This window comes from Centruroides sculpturatus, unplaced genomic scaffold (assembly GCF_000671375.1).
Source record: "Centruroides sculpturatus isolate CEXI.00-Female unplaced genomic scaffold, Cexi_2.0 scaffold188, whole genome shotgun sequence".
Classification (NCBI taxonomy): domain Eukaryota; kingdom Metazoa; phylum Arthropoda; class Arachnida; order Scorpiones; family Buthidae; genus Centruroides; species Centruroides sculpturatus.
This window is the reverse complement of record NW_019384404.1, coordinates 91,008-107,000: the sequence shown is the minus strand read 5'-3', so window position 1 is coordinate 107,000 and position 15,993 is coordinate 91,008. Positions and strand designations below refer to the sequence as shown.

The following is a 15,993-nucleotide window of genomic DNA, read 5'->3' as shown; positions in this document are numbered from 1 at the left end:
TGGTAATTTACCAGTAAATTTGTATTAACAAATGATTTAAAACTAAACTGAATTACTGACAGAATTATTGAATGACCATTTATTTTCAAGTTTTTATCAATTTAGACCAGCGGTCAGCAACCTTTCTGACCTCATAGACAACTAAACTCACAGTTTTGAATTCCGCGGACCATTATCATGAATTTTTTTAAATGATACAAAATCTGTAGAATAATGTTCATAAAAGTTTAATTCTACTTTATTAATATGAAACTGGTTTGTTTAATTATAACAAATTAATGCAAACCTAAAGTTTGTTACTGCTTGTTTGAAATAAGTTTATAGATTCATAGTGCTTTTCCACGAAGGACAACAATTGCACTCACAATATTGTTTATTGTTCGTTATTTATTGATAACAGTCACTTCGTATTTGGTTTTAGATTCAAATAAAAATCCCCAATGAGTGAAAAAAGCAACTAAGCATTTTGCATTTCTTTCGTAATATTTTGATCAATGCCAAATTTCTCCATGGACCACCAAAATTTTCTCGCGGACCATCAATGATCCACAGACCACAGGTTGCTGACTACTGGTTTAGACAAACAACATTCTTGTAATAGCAATTATTGTGACACAACAGACATTGAAATAATGCTGATTATTAATTATGTTCTTTTTTATTTTGAACATAGGCTCTTAAAAAATGTAATATATTTAAGCTCTTGTCGTCTAATCTAAATCTAATTTACTTACAAATGGAACTGCATTAGAAAAAACTCTCATGGAATCAATACTAGTTGGACGTACTGTCATTAGAGCATTGAAAACCTTCTTAAGATGTGTTCCTTGTACTTTTTGTTGTAAGAAATAATTCATTTTTTTCTTAACTATATCTTTCACACTTTTAAATTTACTTACATTACTGTTATCAGTGTCTATGCTCATATGTTTAATGAATAAGTCCAATTTCTCTTTCATTGTTAAATTTGACTTTTCTATTGTGCACTTTCTTCTCGTGTCGACTTGAGAAGTTGATTGTGTGGGAAGCAATGAACACCTCTCGCCAGAATCTGAGTCTGAATTAATTTCAGTGACATTTGCAGATCATGATTCGCTTTCATTTTCTGATTAGTGCTTGATTATCTCTATAATCCCATTCAAAACTGTATTTTCGCTAACATTATTGGATATTTCGTGTGGCTTATATTTGTTGAATTTTCCTGGTTACTATATTCTAGAAAAGAAGACCCTTTTTTGGTGAGAATCAAGTTATAAACAGACTAGAAAATTCCTTTTAGTAACCTTAAATTACAAATGGAATGATCCATCACCACCTGCACTGTTTTCTCACTATGCTATGGGGTGAGAGAAAAAGGAAATATGCTTCTCACAGGTATTTCCCAAGGGAATTTTAGGAAAATAAATATCAGATTAATTAAGAGGTTTTTTAAATGAAATACTGGTAAAAATATTAATTACTGGTAAATTTACCGGGTTATAATTTTCCTAATATACCGGTATACTGGTAAACCAGTTACCGATAATGCAATAACTAAGTACAAGTCCACAGAGGGAAATATTGTCAGATTTTCAAATAGGAAAGTCTTCCTGCTCAATGCACTCTTATTGTTTTCAATGCAACCTTATTGAACTTTGTTTTTCTTTTTATTGCAATTCATCAGGTAAAAAAACTTCCTGGAAATATTTTCTAATTACACTTATTGAATAAATAACTAAGATCACTAAGAGGATCTATTAATACATTATTATTAAGATTTTTTTTGCAATTATTCTCTCTATATAACCAGAATTAGATAACTCATCATAATGTTGATCAATTCGATGCAAAAGACAGTTTTGTGTGGAAACAATGTTTAATCCAAAAATTGCAATTTCATTGATTTTCTAGTTCTTTGGAAGAATTGCAATAATCAAGAAACACAATTTAGATAACAATATCTTGAATGAAAGTTCAATCAAAATGTTGAATCAAAAGTGTATTAACATTGACTGAAACTCTTGTGCACAATGTAAAGTTGCATATCTATGTATGGGATTTGACATAATCCAGATATGTTGAACCTTGTTCATCAACACACCTAGCCACCCCACTGATGGTCTTGACAAATCTATGATGCACATAAAAACAGACTCTCTTAACATCTCCAAAGGAAAAGGTAAAAACAAAACAAAAACACTATTAATAAAAAGAAGAAAAAATAAAATAAAATTTTGACTTAATTTACCATTCGCCATTAACAGTTTTTCCAAGTTCTTTTTGACGTTTTTTATATTTTCTTTCTTCTTTTTCTTTTTGATGTATTTCTGCTAATTCCTGTAATATTAAAGAAAGCAAATTTAATAACAAATATTCTAATGATATGAAAATTTTCCAATTTCAAATGTAATTCTTTTTATCTTTTTCATTTAGAAATAAATGATTTAAATTTATTTCTGAACTTGTAATTTATAGAGAAATTCATTCCACAGAAAAATAGAAATACATAGTGTCCAAAATTATAGCAGAAAACAAAATCTGTTTAAAAATAAACACCATGAAATCTGAATAGCTGAAACTTGTCCAATTCTGAAGCTGGATTCTCATACAATGATGTGCGAAACAGACCTTGGAACCAATGTCAAAAGACAGGTGATATATTCCTCTTCTTGGAGCCAGGGAACAAGAGAAATGCGGTAGAATTTAATTGTCACATTCCCAGTCATAGATTGTGGGGGAGAGAGGAGTGACACTGATCAATGATTTTGCAGTCACCCGACACCAGGTAAAGCAAAAAAGCAACACTTTCTCAGAGAGGAATACGGCCAGGACTGTGCAGATGCAGCTGAGATCCTCTCTGAAAGGGAAGAAAAACACATTTTCTGTGAATTATGGGAAAATCATTTGAGAAGAAGTGTAATCCTACCCTCAGGGACAGCAGTCCATATTGGGAGAGATAGAGGATGGTCAACACTCTTGTGGCCCAAATTGCGACCCTAGCAACAGCAACAGCTTGGGAACCAATTGGGATGCAGGAAACCAACAGTTTGGACCAACCAGAAGTCAGAATTTTGGGATAAAATCATATAAAAGCCCAGGTTTTCAAGGACATGATGCAGTCATCATCAATATTGTCATTGTGGAAGCACCCACTTTCTCTCTCTCTCTCTCATCTTGTGATCAGCATACAACCCAACTTTGCCAATGTAGGTCCAAAAACTCCACCTGTATCTGTGGGGCAAGATCTCACCAATGGAAACCAACAGACATCTCTTCATGCGTGTTGTCCATCTTGCCAATGTCTTCTTGTCATTATCTTTCTCAGACTCCAGTTAGACACCACCTTCTTAAACATATATTATATATCTCTATTGTAAGCATTACTTTATTGTTTTATTAAACGTGAATATTACTGTCAATCTGTGTCAGTGTGAATCTCTGTGTCCAGTACCACTACCCCTATAATATCTATACCTCTCATGCAATGTTCCATCTAAGCTGCGCGGCTGCGCACTGCTCAAATTGTTGCCGTGCACGATAATTTATGTGCTGCACAGGCGAGCATGCACACCGATTTGAATTGTTGTTTACTTATTTCTCACTCTGTCTGCAACATGATTATTGCTGCGTATATTTCGATTAAATACATTAAATCATTGACAAAAGATAATATTTCGTATAAAAGTATGTTTTAAAATTAATTTTAATCTCTACTTTATAATTAATTATTTTAATTTTTACAAGAAAAAATAAGATTTTATATACATATATGCTCAGAAAATTTTTTTGCTCAGAGAAGTATATGTTCCGCTCATCTACAAAAAAAATTAGAGGGAACATTGCTCTCATGTCATCCTGACAGATCACGAGAAAGATGAGTATTCCTGTCTTTCACTGCAAGGACTGTGACAGAGAAATGTCAGCACAGCCTTTATGGTAATGTTGGGTTGAGGAATCCTTACACAATGTAAATCAGCAAAGTTTCATCCTATTACACAAGTGTCATGCAAATGAGGCAAATAGCAGTGTATCCAAGCAACAAAATGTAGTGTGCTTTATATATAGAACAAAATTGTTTCTGATAAACAATTGCTAACAGTGAGGAAATGTTCCTGATACATCAGTAGCTTATCAGGCATTTGGATGATTCATTTCAATGGAGAGCTGTTCATTTCTGCATTTTTGCCATGTACATTTGTGTGTGTTGCTTTAATTTTGGTGATGTGATTACTATAAAAATTTTTAAAATTTTCTATCTATTCAATACAAAATACAATAATAAGTATTACACAAACTGAACATTTTTTTAGTGTAAAAATAATTTTTTTAAATCAAATAATTAATTGGAAAACAGTTACTTTTTTCAGAAGAAATACATATAAGCCGTCCTCATTACATATTGCACCTGCTTGTGTTATGTAGATATGAGGAAAAGATGTAAGTTAATTTTTTTCATTTTTTTCTGCTATTTTTATTTTTCTAACCTTACTTTTGTTAATAAACATTAAGCATTAAAAATATATTTATTATTTATTAAACCAAACATTTATTTGTATTATAAATAATTGGTAAATTATAACTGTTATGTTATATTTGTGTTTTAATATTTTTTACTAGAAAAATAGATTGGTTCATTTTTACTACTTGTTTATACAACTTTTACACTTTTAATTGCAAGTATAATATTTTTATAGATTCATACAACTACAAGACATGCCTTGCATTCTACAAAATCATTCAGAAGTGAGCAAAATGCCAATACTATACAAGATGAAAGGGAAGGAAAAAGTGATCATAAAAATAAATCACAATGTGGTTCCAATGATGATGACTGTAATAGTGCTAAAAATAGTGATATGTTATATTGTATTTTTACTGTATTTTTCTTATTGCTTTGAATTTTTTTTGTGTATATGATTATTTTTTATATACACTGCTGGCCAGTGTATATAAAAAACACCTGCAATATTTAGAGTCCTACATGGTGTTGCATTTTATTTGGCCAGCAGTGTAAATAAATATAACATATATGATAATGAAGAAAAACAATGATAAATATTATTTATTCCAAAAGAAAAAATCGTCCATTCCTAGGATGGACAATTTTTTATTTTACATTAAATAATATCATGCCTGCTCATTTCAAAATACAGATTGCACCTGACAAAAGGTTAATCAAGTTTTTGGATAATTAATTTTCAGATAATCAATGCTCTACTGTGTATATATTATATGAGCTAGTGATATGAAAAAATTCAAAATAACAGATATAATCACCTATGGCACTCAGCCAGCCATAAACACCATGCTGAGGTTAAGCGATTGCCAAAAAATTGCCAATTTAATCAGACAATTGTTTGGCATATTACTAAAACATCAGGCTTTGAAATGTTTATATATGTGAAAACTAACTAGATATACCTCCTTAAGCAACATAATGATGCAGACCTTGCTTCTTGTTGCCTCCTGCTACTAATTTTGGATGACTCCCCATGGGTTTTAGTTTCTCTTGTTTTTCTCAGTCAATTTATTGGGATGACCATTTCTCTGCTTATTCCTACATTAAATCTTCACTTTCCATTACTGTATAACAAATGACATGGTTGTTGTTGAAGAGTTAAGCTGCTTCTTTGTGTTTTAAAGGAAGCATCTGTGAGGTGGAAACTATTTATAACACATTTCTCAAATTCTATGCACATGACACTAGATATATTATGGAATACTATCTGCAGGTCAATTGTTTAATCAAAGTTTGATGAATTAAGATAGTTATGGGGGTGTAAATTGACTTTTTGGTTGATAGTGTATATTTTATAAAATTTAAATTGCCTACATAATTTTATTTTAAATATCATTACTTAAAAACATATTTCTATTGCTCAACTTCAAAAATTCAATATAAAATCAAAAATTGTTTTTGTTGTTAATGCTTGTGTAGTTACAGAAAAAAATTAATATACAATATTTACCTCTTTTCGTTTTAAAATATATTGCACAGCTTGTTCTAAATTTCCTTTACAACCTCGAAGTGCTACTCTGGCTTCTGAAGGAGAATATCCTAAAGCAACAACTGTAAAGTAAAATTAAAGTTTAACAATTCAGTCACTGGATACTATATAACTATTAAACTATACTAAATATAACTAACTATTAAAAATGTCAAAAAATAATCACGAATAGATCATAAATTATTTATCTTAATTAGCCACTATACATAATGCAGGGAATATGTCATCATTCGAATTTTAACTTGTTCTTTGTTCTTTAAATTTGTTTTTAATCTGAAGATGAAAATGATATGTTCCAAAAACATTAAACCTTTATTGACATTTTTAACTTCTTTACATTTTAAATGTTTCAATCCCTTTTGATGTTGAAATATCATAAATCATTTTTTTCCTGATATTCCTATTTTGTAGAATTAGTATAAAAAAATTATACAAAAACAATAAATTCAGATGGATTTTGATGTTCAAGAATACATGAACATAACCTTCTAGTTGTGGCCCCTACATAACTGATTTCTTCACCTGACAATGCATGTTTTAGCAGGACTTAGTAGATTCCTAATTTTTCATTCCACTGATATCTGTCCCTATCATTACATAGTAGTCTTCTTAGACTTAGTGGTGGTGTTATTGGTAGAACAAAATTATTAGTTCTAAACATATGTGCAATTTTTAACAAAATGGGACCTAAATAGGGTATTGGGGATGTGCTATTCTTAGGTTTTCCTTATTAGAGAGAAAAGATTGCGGAAATAATTTATTCTTAACACGGTTTTGAAGAAATGTAAATTTAGAGCGTGAATAACCAGCATTTAACATGGCATTATAAATGATAAATAACTCATCTTCCACTAGTGACTGAGTAGAAGGAAGAAGGTATGCCCTCCGTATTAGAGAAGAAATAGCAGAATTTTTGTAGTGTGATGGCTGGTAAGCAGTAGCAGGTACGATTTGCAGTGCTTTATTATTTCTATGATGTACAGTGAATGTAAGCTCCGGAGACATACATATGTCTAGATCCAGGAAGGAGATTCTATTGTTTTTTTGCTCTTCAATGGTAAAATTAATTGAAGGATAAATGGAGGCTAACATTTGCATGAATTGTTGTAAACCCTCATTGGAGCCGTCCCACACAATTAACACATCGTCAACGTAACGTATATACATGAGAGTATACTGGATAGTTAAAGGGGCATTAAAAACTCGATGTTCTATATTCCTCATAATCAGTTCAGCTAAAACAGGAGATAGTGGGGAACCCATTGGTACACCCATTGGTACACCTTGCATTTGTTTATATATTTTCCCATTAAATTGGAAATAATTATTATGAGTGACAAGAAAAAGAGCTTCTCGCAAGTGTAGAACATGTGATATTGGGTGACTAGAATTGAGGAATAGTATTTGCCAGCATGACAGCCTCAAAATGCGGAACAGACGGAAATAAAGAAATAACATCAACTTTGTAAAGTCAGTATGAATTAGAGGGGAGGTTTCCTAATTTTTGTAAGATGGTAACTTTAGCTTCAATGGAGGCATGTGTTACAAATTCAGAAAGCGGAATCAAAGAAGTGATATGTTTTGCTAGCGCAGCCTCAGGATGGTACGTGGGATGGGATCTTTTGTTGACTAGTGGTCTTAGCATCCAGGAAGGTTTTTGCATTTTTACCTATGTAGGAATTTGGCATTTGTGTGAAGGTTTATAACCCCTCAAAGAGCCGATGGCGAGTGCTGTCAACCAGCAGATTGAAATGAGACAGGAAGTCCACGCTGATGATTGGCCTCTGGACATCAGCTATGACGAATACCCATGGAAGTTTCTTCATAATCCAAGGTCTAGGTTCAGTAACTTTCGGCCATAGGTCTTGATTATCGATCTGTTGGCAGCAAAAAGCTTGAGTTTGTTGCTGCTGCATCTCTCTTGGGATGATGGGGGTATAATGGAAATGTCCACTCCAGTGTCAACGAGGTATAGGGTTGCTGTATCCTTGTTGCTTATATAAAGGCAACTCAGCTCAATCCCCGTGGTCCCTGTTGCCAAAGAGAGTTGGGGAATCAGTTTTTCGCTTCCTGAACTGCAACTCTTTTTTCTTTGAAGTTACACAGTTGCCAACATTTGTAGGCATCGCTCCCAAAATGTGACTTGGTAGTAACAGATGTTGTGACTGGAAGGTCATTGACTGTGTAATCTCCCTTGATCTGGATCAAGTTCTTTGTTGTCTCACACGTGAATGTATTCGCTCATTCAAGTACAGCTACCTGCAGTGACAGTTCTGTTATTTGCTTTTGCAGGGTGTCCAGGGCAGGGAGTGACTCCATACGGTGTGTGCTTCCGATTGCTACAGGGGCAAATTTTACTGTCGTTGGGCCAGGGTTGAGTTCCCAAATCTGGTCGGCCATAGCAGCTAAATTCAAGAGTTCATCAATCAATTTAGCAGTGGCTAAATTAGGATATAGATAGGATAAGATAGGATATAAGATAGGATGCTTCACATGTTGATCGGTAAGCACTGGAAGCCACAGACTCTTCAAAAAATTCTTGCCAATTTTTTTGTTGGCAAAATTGAACATTTCACAGAGTAGTTGTGAGGGTTTATGGTTGCTGAATTCCATTTCCGTCAGTAGTTTCTTGGTGCGCTAGGTCTCGCTGTCCACAAAAGCAGGCAGTTCTTTGATAAGTTTGTATCTTCCTGAGGAAGGAGGATTGAGTAAAATGTCTGAAACTTGCATGAGAATTTCGGCATCGATGTAACTAATGACAGTATCGAATTTCATTTGGTCTGAGGATATTCCAGCATTTCGAAATTGGATCTCTATCTGGAGGTGATAGAGATCCAATTTCAAAACGTTCTTGACCATGTGTTCTGCATCCTTTGTTTGTCAGTAAAGACTAACTGAGAAACTGATCCAGGTGAATAATTTACTTTATTTGCATCAGCCATGCAATATTTACAATAGTGTCAAGATATAATACAAATCCAAGATTGGCACAGCTGTTGACTCCAATTGCAGGTGTCCAATTTCCAAAATGGCAGCACCTTGATGGCGACACATGCTAGACATATGTCAGTCCTTTGTTCAGGACTAGGCTTAATGGTTCTCTCCTCCATTTTCGTTTTCGAGTCTTTTTTTTTTGATGATCACGTTCAGGTCACCAGTTTAGCGGTGTGGCTAAAATCCGTACATGGCAAGTTTTGATGCTAGGCAGAATTGGTCTGGGTTGCATCTTACCTTGTCTGTGATGTCCACGACCTTGACCATGTGTTCTGCATCCTTTGTTTGTCAGTAAAGACTAACTGAGAAACTGATCCAGGTGAATAATTTACTTTATTTGAATCAGTTTACAATAGTGTCAAGATATAATACAAATCCAAGATTGGCACAGCTGTTGACTCCAAACGGTCTACTAATGTAAAGTGAAAAGCTGTCTCTCCTCATCAGAGTATGGGAGCAAAGTGAGGTCAGAGGGCAAAGGTCACATGGTGGCACCCTCTGCCCTACATCTTATTTTTAATTTGTCAAACCAGTCTTTGCTTATTACAAATTCCATAGTAGAATCTTCTTTTACTCATTTCTTTCAATCTTCATGCAAAATGAGAGCCTTATCTTGAATAATTGATAAATTGAATGGGATGCCTTTTTTATGTTGATTCCATAAAGTCAAAGATTTCTCATTTCATTCATTACCTGCCATATCTTTTTGAAACAATATTTGAAAAAATATTTCCACAATTTTGAACATATTCCTTAATTTTGTTCTTGTTTTTCATGATTGAACATATTGTCAATTTGCTTAAATTATACAAACGACTGATTGAAGCAAAAGATTTGCCACTTTTAGAATGTCTAATTATATTCATCTTTCTCTCAATCATATGGAGGTTATGAGACCTCGAATTCAACACTGCTGTTTTTTCATTTTTCACTCATTTATGAATTAATAAGGGGAGAGACTAGTGACTAATAGTTCATGAGAAGGTAGAATCATTACATGAAAGTACATGCATTTTTCCATGTATATTGATAAAAATCAAAAGTACAAAATGTGTACGAAATAGTGATTTGTATGAAAGTAGAGATCAGACTGGAGGCTCGGGTAGCATTACTGACAATGCATCCGCATAGTAAGCAGGAGTTATGGGTTCGAGTCCCACTCCAGGCCAATTCTTTTCTTCCAGAATATTCTAAATTATTTAATAAATATTAATTTAATTATAATTATTAAATTTAATAAGGATGGCATCTAATGCATCCCTCTAGTGACAAATTATTTAGTAATTACAAATCAAATCAAATCAAATTTATTAACATATAAGGCCTTAGCCTGTTACAGGGGTTACATATTTTACATTTTGTTTTAACTTAAAGAACAAAGACTTTTAAATTTACATTTTATATCTATAGTTTTTTGCATGTCGAAACAATTTAATTCTTAACAATCATTTTTAGTATTTAGTACTCTGATTTTTAACAGCTCTTGAACATTGTTCTTTTGCATCATCACATTCATAGAACAAGTGTAATTTTGATAGTACTTTCTTACACATAGGACACTTAGATTGAGAATATTCTATATATTTCTCTCCAATCATCAATCCATTTTGGTTTAGTCTTAACTGTATAAAAAATTTTTTGCATTAAATGCGAGACTTGTTACCATATAATTATTGATTAATGGGTAGTTAAGAATCACTCTATAGCAGGATTTCTTAAACTATAGGTCGCAACCCCATTTGGGATCACTTAGCGAAATCTTGGGGTCGCAAGATTTTAATGCAAAATATTGAAAATAATTTGTGAGAGTTTGAAAATGGCATGCTTTGTGTCATAGATTTTGTGAGTTGCGCTTTGTGTCACTGCTGATGCAGCGAGACAATGATTCAGCAACACTGTAGTGTGAACTAGTGTGATGTTGGCGCTTCAGTTGTCTCTGTTCCATTGTAACACAAGAGAGAACTGTGGTAGTACACCATTATTGTTTTTGAAAATTTGTATATATCTTTATTTTATATTTTTTGGGTCACGAAAAAAATCACAATCATAAATGGGGTGGTGAATAAAAAAAGTTTAAGAAGCCCTGCTCTATAGCAATTACTATTTTTCCTTTTATGGATATCTTCCATAACTTGTATAATTGAATATTCCATAACTCTATGTATTAAATGTTTAATTTGTTGATCATTATTTTTGAGTTGATCAAAAACTAATTCTATCGAAAAACCATATGAATTAAAAATTTTCGACAATTGTATTATCCAATTACGTTTTATATCTTTATCTCTTGATTTATTATATAATGAATACAGTAATTTCGTTGTCAAATCTTCAGAGATTATCATTTTTTGTAACCATTTTATATATCTTTTAATCAATATTGTATTTAGTAATTAATTAAATATAATCATGGAAAAGTAGCCCAACGTGATCCAGTGGTTGTTTGGCTTCATAATAAAAATTTATCAAGTTTTATGAGGTTTATGTATATGATTATTCAAGGAAATTTAATTTACAATTTTAGGTATTATAAACAAGAAAATAAAAATAGATTTTCAACTCATATATTAATATTTTTACAAATTGATCAAAATTTTAATAGTAAATTATTTAGATTTATATGATTAATTTACAAAATAATTACCTTCAGATAATTTTTTGTCGTCAACTTTAAGATCAGATAATTCAGCAGCTGTCTAAATTTAAACATAAAATGTAAAATTTAGTTTGTTTAAATTTCATATGTTTGAAAATTTATATTAAAAAAGCATATTGTATAATTAAATTATAATTACTACATAAAAGAAAAATTATATTTTTAATATATTTTTTCATTTTAAATAATATTTTAAATACTACATTTATTATGCTAAAAAATTTAATTATATCTGAATAAAATTTTTAAAATATAATTTTAAGAGATTTGAATACACACATTCATATTCATTTACATTTAAATGCAATTAGGAATGAAATTATTAATGAGACTTTGAATCTAAAAGTAAACAATATAATATTTAGATTCTTAATCATTCAATTCAATGCAAGTGTGAAACAGCTTTAGTTTTCTGTCACATAGGAAAAACGTACCCTCTGCAGTTAGAGGGGATTAGAAAATAAAAGGGACATGAATCCAAGTCTCAGCGGACCCACCTCCTGAAGAGCATGGACCAAAGCTCTGTCAGTCAACCCTCTCATCTCGTCACTCTCATCAATCTCCTTTGAGAATAGTCTCCGGAGAAACTCCCTAACTACTATACTGAAGCAAAATAATATAAATAAATAATGCCTTTTTAACGATCCAGCAAAAACATTTAATTCTCTAAGAACGTTTTCGACCGATTTTAGCGGCCTTCATCAGTTATTCCAATATTAAAGAGAACAAAGTATTCGAACCTATGTAATACAAAATTAAATAAAATTAAACTGTGTTGCGCAGAATAACGAAAAAAAAAACCACTTGTAGGTTATTCATATTACAAAAACAAAATAAAAAAGTAAACAAATAAATTTAAATAAATAATAGTGCCGTCAACATGGATACATATATCAACTTGTGTTATTATAAAATGACTTCCAAGCAGTGGCTAATCCCTCTGCATCTCTGTGATTAATACAATCCATGGCTATATGCGCTTTATGTATTTCTATTTTCTCAAGATGCCTCACTGCCTTCAGGCACAAACCCACAAACCCTGAGTTCAGTAGTTTTAGCCACTTGTGTTATTTTATTTTTTATCAGTTTAATAGTTAACAATCACTTCCAAGGCATTGTTGTCATAATACAATTAATATTTAATTTAAAATATTCTTTAATTTTGTTGTTTAATAAAAAAGCAAATAATTTTAATTGAATAACTTGGATATGCTTCCAAAAAGAACCATTTAATGTGGAAAGTAACTGTGCTGCAAAATCATTTTGAAACCTTCAGAATTTTTTACATTTAGCTTTAACTTCAACATATTAAATTTTTTTGTTATGGCTATGAATAATAAAAATACTACCCATACTGATATTAAGGAATTGATTGATTAAATTTTAATTGTGCTAAAACTTAATTCATTGTAGATTTAATTTAAAACAAATGAAATCCATTTGTATTAAATGGGTAAAACTTTAAATAATGTAATGAATGTACAGTAGAGCGTCGTTTATCCAAATCAATTGGGGACTGGGGTTGTTCAGATAACTTATTTTTCGGATAACCAATTATGTATGAAAAAATATATTAATTTATCCCATCTTGACATTTTTCTCCATTGCGTGTCGCTTCGCGTTGAATTTTCGTCAATGTTAAGCCTAATGAAGACTATTGTATCATTAAAAATTATTTTTTTATTTTGTACAAACAAAATAAATATATTGAAAAATATAAAAACAATAAAAAATTATACTTCAGAAGTTAATTTAGTATCAAAAACGTAAAATATTTGAGTAGCCGAAGACATAGCCAAAGATTACAGTGCCACAGCACTGGCGAAAATTTAAATTTGTCGACTGGAATTCCTTCGGATAACCGACCTTTGGATAAACACACACTACTGTATAATCATAGATTATATATTCAAAAGTTGGGGTTATTTTAATTAGTTTGAATTACTGTGAACTGCAAGAGCAATATTTAAGAAATTTAAGAAAATCAGTTTAATTTATGCAGTCAGTTATTATGATCCATTAGCATAAAGAAACTGTCAACTGTTTCAGTGACTATATCAGACAATACTCAAAGTAAAAAAGTCGATTTAACTTTCTAACCCAACTATTTGAATACATCATAGTAATAATTCATATATCATATTATAAAAGAGATGGATTTCAGGCCAAATATTCTGCAATAATTTTTGCTTTTAATTATTATCAATTTTGTTATGGCCTTATAATGAAAAGGCACAGTATATTTTATTTAAATAAAATAATAATAATCACTATATTTTTTCTTATAACATAAATATAAATTTGAAATTCATCAATATAAAAATTTGAAGATATACAGTACTCAAATATATACAGTATTAAAGATATACAGTATTCTCAAATGCTCAATATAATTAATAATAATCAATTTTTAATTATAAAACAATTTTTATTTTAAAGTTGCCAATTGTAAAAATGGTTAGATTAAAAATAAAACTTCATAAAATTAAAGTATTGTTGTAAGTATAAATTAAAATAGATTTTTCATTGATTTCCTTCAAAAACAGACAGAAAGAAAAGTGTTACTAATGAATTGAGGTAAATAAATCATATGGTTATTTATATTACAGCCATCATTTAGTACAAATTAAAATGTATCTAATAAAATCAATAATAGAGAAAAAAGTAATCTTAGTTCTTTGATGATAATACAGTATATATTAATTTTAAAAAATATTTGAGAAATAAATTTAATGAATGACTTCTTAATTAAGGCCAAACAGTATAATTTCATTTACACTGTCAATAATAATAAAATAATTAATAAATAACGTTTTTCACAAAAATTATCATGTTAAATTCCAATAAGTTGTGCATTTATAAAATTAATTTTAAAAAATTTATTTTTTATACCCTATTTAAGAGTGTTCTAGCAAGATCCTTTTCATTTCTGTGATAAGCAACTATTCCTTGTAGCAAATGCAATCTAGTAAAAAGAGCAGCTTCATTTCCAGTAATTCCCTAAAAAAAAACTAACTTTTAAAAAATAAAAGAAAAAAAAAATAAAGTTTCATAAAATAAAATAATTTTCAATTTTATCGAAAATAATAAAAATTATTATTATGACAAATTAATTAAAAACAAAATTAATATAATAGAATTTTATATATTAAAATACTTATGGAATGATTTAATGACAGCTGCTTTTACACAATATGATTGCAATGAAATATAATTTTCATCATAGTCATTCTATGAAGTTTTCAAAACTCCATAGAAATATTGCATGTGAAGTTTTGAATGCAGTATGACCAAATATTCCCTACATTTATATATATATTTATATGCAAATATACGTAAAGCAGTTTTCATTAATATTAAGCCATATCAGAATCTCCAACTAAAGTTATCAAAAAAATAAAAATAAAATAAAATGAATTAAAGAATACATAGATCATCCATGCAAAATGTCCAGGTAGCTTTCTGGCAATATATAACTAATTATTAATAAAGTTACACTTGATATACAAACTTCTTTATTAATTGCAATAAAAAGTTTACATACTTCAGATAAAATTATTATTGCAAATTTTTAAACACAAAATTTACAGGAAGATAATTGTTTAATTATTAATTTAAACTGAAATATAAGCTTATTACCTTTTTCAAAATTACTAATCTTTCCAAATTTTCACCATAACTGCGATGAAAACATTCTTCACACTTTTTTAATCTTGACACTATAATTAAAAAATAAAAATTTAATAATAGATAAATATGTAAATAAACCTATGTATTATATTTATACATATATACACGGCCGGATTTACACATTTTGGCCCTAGGCCAAAGTACATAATTCTATGCCCCTAACCCCTCAAACAGTTTATATATAATTAAATCTTAATAGCTATATGTAATTTGCTATAAATTTCATAGACTTATCACACCACAGTTTTCAATTGGAAAGCTCACTGAGATTTTATTAAACCAATATGTACATTTTGGGCAATATACCCTTCCTCAGTTGGTTATAATTCAAGTATTAGAGAGGTTGCAGCTGATGTTTTCATCACAAAAAACATGTACATTGGACATTCAGCACCACCTTTCTGTAAGCCTAGAAGTTTGATAATGGTGTTTGGAACGTCAAGCATGATTCCATGCTGATATATTTTTTTGATATCGTCGATCAAGGTCAAACTGGGGAGAATTTTACCTACTCTAATCATTTTGTTAACATCTGAGTTGCTATAATATCTCCAGAGTAAGATGACGAGATTTTCCTGCCAAATAATTTGTTTAATTTCTAAGTTGATAGGAGTCAACCCTGACATTACCAAAAGAGCATTAGTGGGTGCGGTCCTATAAGCTTTA

General features: G+C 30.4%; 1 protein-coding gene across 1 annotated transcript in view; it reads right to left on the bottom strand.

Annotated features, from left to right (window-relative positions):
* Positions 1 to 15,993, bottom strand: part of LOC111618764 (NEDD8 ultimate buster 1-like) — a 75,342-nt gene that overhangs the window by 15,088 nt on the left and 44,261 nt on the right. The window contains exons 8-12 of the mRNA XM_023360338.1: positions 15,277 to 15,356; positions 14,530 to 14,637; positions 11,626 to 11,677; positions 5,949 to 6,049; positions 2,228 to 2,316 (exon numbers count right to left, since the gene is read on the bottom strand). Of these exons, the coding sequence (XP_023216106.1) occupies positions 2,228 to 2,316; positions 5,949 to 6,049; positions 11,626 to 11,677; positions 14,530 to 14,637; positions 15,277 to 15,356 (430 nt within the window). The remainder of the gene's footprint in view (positions 1 to 2,227; positions 2,317 to 5,948; positions 6,050 to 11,625; positions 11,678 to 14,529; positions 14,638 to 15,276; positions 15,357 to 15,993) is intronic.